Raw genomic sequence first — 6,000 nt, 5'->3', positions numbered from 1 at the left:
GGCAGGCTATATACTGGGGGGCAGGGGCTGGCAGGCTATATACTGGGGGGCAGGGGCTGGCAGGCTATATACTGGGGGCAGGGGTGAATAGCTATATACTGGGGGGCAGGGGCTGGCAGGCTATATACTGGGGGGTAAGGGGCTGAATAGCTATATACTGGGGGGTAAGGGGCTGAATAGCTATATACTGGGGTAAGGGGCTGAATAGCTATATACTGGGGGTAAGGGGCTGAATAGCTATATACTGGGGGTAAGGGGCTGAATAGCTATATACTGGGGGTAAGGGGCTGAATAGCTACATACTGGGGGTCAGGGGCTGGCAGGCTGTATACTGGGGGTCAGGGGCTGGAAGGCTATATACTGGGGGGGCAGGGGCTGGCAGGCTATATACTGGGGGGGCAGGGGCTGAATAGCTATATACTGGGGGGCAGGGGCTGGCAGGCTATATACTGGGGGGTAAGGGGCTGAATAGCTATATACTGGTGGGCTGGGGCTGAATAGCTATATACTGGGGGGCAGGGGCTGCAAGCTATATACTGGGGGGCAGGGGCTGAATAGCTATATACTGGGGGGTAAGGGGCTGAATAGCTATATACTGGGGGTCAGGGGCTGGCAGGCTATATACTGGGGGCAGGGGCTGGCAGGCTATATACTCGGGGGCAGGGGCTGAATAGCTATATACTGGGGGGAGACTGTGACCAATGCATTTTCCACCATAGGCTTATACTTGAGTCAATAGGTTTTCCCAGTTTTTGTGGTAAAATTAGGTGCCATGGCTTGTTATATACTCGAGTATATACTTTTCACTTACCGATGGAAAGCAACCACTAGATGCATGAAATATCCTGCAACATATAAATATCTAATCATTACTTAGAAGCTGATATTACTCTGCAGCTGATTGACCATTTTATTCACCATAATCTAAAGAGTCCCGGAGCCTGTAAAAAAAAGAACATTAATGTGTGTAATAAAGATCTGATCTGCCAGCGATACGCATGGGACGGGTAAGAAGCGCCGGGGTCCTGCGTGGTTTACATGAATATCACCGGGTGCTCGTTACTCATCGCATGTATTTCAGGATCCTCCTTCTCCGAGAACTTAAAGGGATTGTCCAGTAATAGCCAGCTAGGCCCTGTCCACTTGCTGATCTGTGGTGGTCTCAGTGATGGGACCCCCAGTGCGGTGCTCGGCATCAGGAGGGGCAGGCTGCTGCGCTCAGCTCGCCTCCAATTGTTTGTGTAATGAAAACAATTTTCCAATTAACTTTTTGGAGCTGAGCGGCGCAGCCTGTGACACCTATACTGAGCGCCGCACTCGTCTATCTCAGTGATCCCTGGGGGTCCCATCAATGAGACCAGCCTTGTGTATAGGACCTGACTTGTATCACCAGAGAACATGAGACAACCCTGACCTTACAGAATGCCGGCCGCGCATTAAGGCTGCATTCACACGATTGTACATAGGCCGTATATACGTCCCCATAGACGGTGCGCAGCGCGATGCAGTGCGGCACACGTGTGGCATGGTACCGCTCTGTACACAGGGAATAGATAGAACATGGCCATGAAGAGATCGTCATTCTGCTGCTGAGATACTCCTGAAATACTCTGCTCTGTGCTCCACCTGCTTGCACCTCCAGGTCTTCCTGCCAGCTGCTAGAATAATGTAACCCTGCACAAGAGAGCTTGGGCCCCATAGCAGATTTCCCCATAAAAGGTGCCAGGGTGCAGGGGAGGAGCAGATGCAAGGGAGGTGCAGGTGCCAGGGTGCTGGGTAGGAGCAGGTGCAAAGGTGCAGGGTAGGAGCAGGTGCCAGGGTGTAGGGTAGGAGCAGATGCCAGGGGAGGTGCCAGGGTGCAGGGTAGGAGCAGATGCCAGGGGAGGTGCCAGGGTGCAGGGTAGGAGCAGATGCCAGGGGAGGTGCAGGTGCCAGGGTGTAGGGTAGGAGCAGATGCCAGGGGAGGTGCAGGTGCCAGGGTGCAGGGGAGGAGCAGATACCAGGGAGGTGCCAGGGTGCAGGGGAGGAGCAGATGCAAGGGAGGTACCAGGGTGCAGGGTAGGAGCAGGTGCCAGGGTGTAGGGTAGGAGCAGATGCCAGGGGAGGTGCCAGGGTGCAGGGTAGGAGCAGATGCAAGGGAGGTGCAGGTGCCAGGGTGCTGGGTAGGAGCAGGTGCAAAGGTGCAGGGTAGGAGCAGGTGCCAGGGTGTAGGGTAGGAGCAGATGCCAGGGGAGGTGCCAGGGTGCAGGGTAGGAGCAGATGCCGGGGGAGGTGCAGGTGCCAGGGTGCAGGGTAGAGGGAGGTGCCAGGGTGCAGGGTAGGAGCAGATGCCGGGGAGGTGCAAGTGCCAGGGAAACAACCTGCCTCACTTTTCTGCTTACAGAGGGAATGTTGCCCTCTAGGTCGGAGGTGCATGGCTTTGCTTCCAGTTTTTACAAATATGTCGACCACTTTCCCCCCAAGTAGGGTCCCTCACTACTACAGTCCTGCCCCCTCACTGCTACAGCGTTCTGATGGGTCACATGTGGGTCTTGCTGGTGCAGGGAATAGGGACAATAGATTTCCATGCCCTGAATGTGGGAAATGTTTTCCATTAAAAGCCTCTCTTAATAAACATAAGAAAACTCACACGGAGGAGAAGCCGCATCCGTGTGGACAGTGCGGGAAAGGCTTTAGAAGCGGCTTGAAGCTAAGGAGCCACCAGATGGTCCACACCGGGAGAAGCCCTATCCATGTCCTCACTGCGGGAGACGCTGTGACCATAAACTCAGTCTGGAGAACCATCAGAGAATCCACACTGGAGAGAAGCCGCACTCCTGCTCCGAGTGCGGGAACCGGTTCTCCTTGAAGCCGTATCTGATCTCCCATCAGAGGACGCACACTGGAGAGAAGCCGCACGCCTGCTCCGAGAGCGGGAACCGGTTCTCCTTGAAGCCGTATCTGATCTCCCATCAGAGGACGCACACTGGAGAGAAGCCGCACGCCTGCTCCGAGTGCGGGAACCGGTTCTCCTTGAAGCCGTATCTGATCTCCCATCAGAGGACGCACACTGGAGAGAAGCCGCACGCCTGCTCCGAGAGCGGGAAACGGTTCTCCTTGAAGCCATATCTGATCTCCCATCAGAGGACGCACACTGGAGAGAAGCCGCACGCCTGCTCCGAGTGCGGGAACCGGTTCTCCTTGAAGCCGTATCTGATCTCCCATCAGAGGACGCACACTGGAGAGAAGCCGCACGCCTGCTCCGAGAGCGGGAAACGGTTCTCCTTGAAGCCATATCTGATCTCCCATCAGAGGACGCACACTGGAGAGAAGCCGCACGCCTGCTCCGAGTGCGGGAACCGGTTCTCCTTGAAGCCGTATCTGATCTCCCATCAGAGGACGCACACTGGAGAGAAGCCACACGCCTGCTCCGAGTGCGGGAACCGGTTCTCCTTGAAGCCGTATCTGATCTCCCATCAGAGGACGCACACTGGAGAGAAGCCGCACGCCTGCTCCGAGTGCGGGAACCGGTTCTCCTTGAAGCCGTATCTGATCTCCCATCAGAGGACGCACACTGGAGAGAAGCCGCACTCCTGCTCCGAGTGTGGGAAACGGTTCTCCTTGAAGCCGTATCTGATCTCCCATCAGAGGACGCACACTGGAGAGAAGCCACACGCCTGCTCCGAGTGTGGGAAACGGTTCTCCTTGAAGCCGTATCTGATCTCCCATCAGAGGACGCACACTGGAGAGAAGCCGCACGCCTGCTCCGAGTGCGGGAAACGGTTCTCCTTGAAGCCGTATCTGATCTTCCATCAGAGGACGCACACTGGAGAGAAGCCGCACGCCTGCTCCGAGTGTGGGAAACGGTTCTCCTTGAAGCCGTATCTGATCTCCCATCAGAGGACGCACACTGGAGAGAAGCCGCACGCCTGCTCCGAGTGTGGGAAACGGTTCTCCTTGAAGCCGTATCTGATCTCCCATCAGAGGACGCACACTGGAGAGAAGCCACACGCCTGCTCCGAGTGCGGGAAACGGTTCTCCTTGAAGCCATATCTGATCTCCCATCAGAGGACGCACACTGGAGAGAAGCTGCACGCCTGCTCCGAGTACGGGAAATGCTTTGCACAAAAATTCAGGCTGAACACACATCGGAAATTCCATGAGAGTGACCTGAACATTTCAGGGAGGATAATGATATGAAGCTATGAGACAGGAGATGTAAGATGGAGACAGTCTGGAGGCTCTCTGTACCAAGGAGTCCTCCAGGTGCCCAAAACATGAACTAGAAGGGGCAGGTTTGTTTCCTCCACATCAATGTGATCACATGGGTTCACGGTCTACACGTTTACTTATAAATTCTTGTAACCTTTTGTTGTTTTGAGATTTCCAGTCACTAGTGACCCCATTATTTACCCCTCTACTGCACTACAAGCCACCAGTCCCTGTCCAGGAGACTCAGGATGATGTCATGAGACTTACACGATGACCCCACGTCTTCTGCGCCCGGCGCTGTGGAACACGTGTGATGTGTTGCCGGCTGCAGTCTCGCTATTGTTGAGCACAGGATACCTTATAGGAAATCTACCATTTGAAAAACACAATAAAACCTGGAAATCCTCACCTCCGCCTCTTGATATTGATCAGGGCGATGTCCTCCACCGGGGTCACCTGGAAAAGAAACTTGTATGGGAGATGGAAGTGACGTCACGGAGGAGGCGCTAGGTCTCCGGCTGCAGTCACTGGGAATATGGGAAATCACCGCTAATCAGGATGAGAACAATTGTCTGATTATGTGTTATGGTTTTTTATACTGACAATTTTATGTCTCAGCTCCTCCTATTCCTGCTGACATTTGCATACCAAACCCTAATGTATGACTCCATGGAACAAGCTTCCTGTAGATCAGTGGTTTTCATCCTTCCTAATGATCCTTTACTACAGACACACACAAAATTTTTTCATTGCGTCACATTGATGCCTCCGGTAGCCAGTAGTCACAGTGATGCCCCCAGTAGTCCTAGTGATGGCTTTTTGATTACTTGGGGCATCCCGGTGACTGCTGGTTACTCTGTTAGGGGAATTCCTGTGACTAGTGGTTACGGATGGCATCCCAGTAATTTCTAATTACTGGGGCCATCCTATTGATTTAAGGCATACCAGTGACTGCTGGCTACTGGGGGCATCACTGTGATCACTGGGGGCATCCATGTGACTACTGGTGACTGTGATGCCCCCAGTAGACAGTATTTACAATAAAGGTCTAATGTGACCTCACTAAAACCCATTAGTCACTAGTTATAAAACATCACTTTTATTACACACAATTTGTTTGTATCTTGTGTCGTTGTTATTCACTTGTAAGGGTTAAAAATCACCCAACCTCAGGAATATCAGTTTCCTTATCAACACGTCTCAATTAGTCTGATTGTATTCAGTGACTGTAAGTATGTCAGGGATTAGGTGCATTAGTGTCACATTCCATCAGTCAGTTATACATTCAGATTATTACTGTATATCTCACCATCACTTAGACAATAGTCACAGCCCCAGTAGCCAGCAGCCACTAGTCACAGTGATGCCAGAAGCCACAGTAATGCCCCCAGTAGCCAGCAGCCACTAGTCAGTGATGCCAGAAGCCACAGTGATGCCCCCAGTAGCCAGCAGCCACTAGTCACAGTGATGCCAGAAGCCACAGTGATGCCCCCAGTAGCAAGCAGCCACTAGTCACAGTGATGCCAGAAGCCACAGTGATGCCCACAGTAGCCAGCAGCCACAGTGATGCCCACAGTAGCCAGCAGCCACAGTGATGCCCACAGTAGCCAGCAGCCACTAGTCACAGTGATGCCAGAAGCCACAGTGATGCCCCCAGTAGCAAGCAGCCACTAGTCACAGTGATGCCAGAAGCCACAGTGATGCCCACAGTAGCCAGCAGCCACAGTGATGCCCACAGTAGCCAGCAGCCACAGTGATGCCCACAGTAGCCAGCAGCCACTAGTCACAGTGATGCCAGAAGCCACAGTG

General features: G+C 53.4%; 1 protein-coding gene across 1 annotated transcript in view; it reads left to right on the top strand.

Moving 5' to 3' along the window:
* Positions 1-4,704, top strand: part of LOC140106339 (uncharacterized) — a 17,510-nt gene extending 12,806 nt beyond the window's left edge. Inside the window, exon 7 of the mRNA XM_072130738.1 lies at positions 3,271-4,704. Coding sequence (XP_071986839.1) covers positions 3,271-4,179 — 909 coding nt within the window. The 3' untranslated portion in view covers positions 4,180-4,704. The remainder of the gene's footprint in view (positions 1-3,270) is intronic.
* The last annotated feature ends 1,296 nt before the right edge of the window (positions 4,705-6,000 follow it).

This window comes from Engystomops pustulosus, chromosome 11, assembly GCF_040894005.1.
Source record: "Engystomops pustulosus chromosome 11, aEngPut4.maternal, whole genome shotgun sequence".
Classification (NCBI taxonomy): Eukaryota; Metazoa; Chordata; class Amphibia; order Anura; family Leptodactylidae; genus Engystomops; species Engystomops pustulosus.
This window is presented reverse-complemented; position numbering and strand designations above follow the sequence as displayed.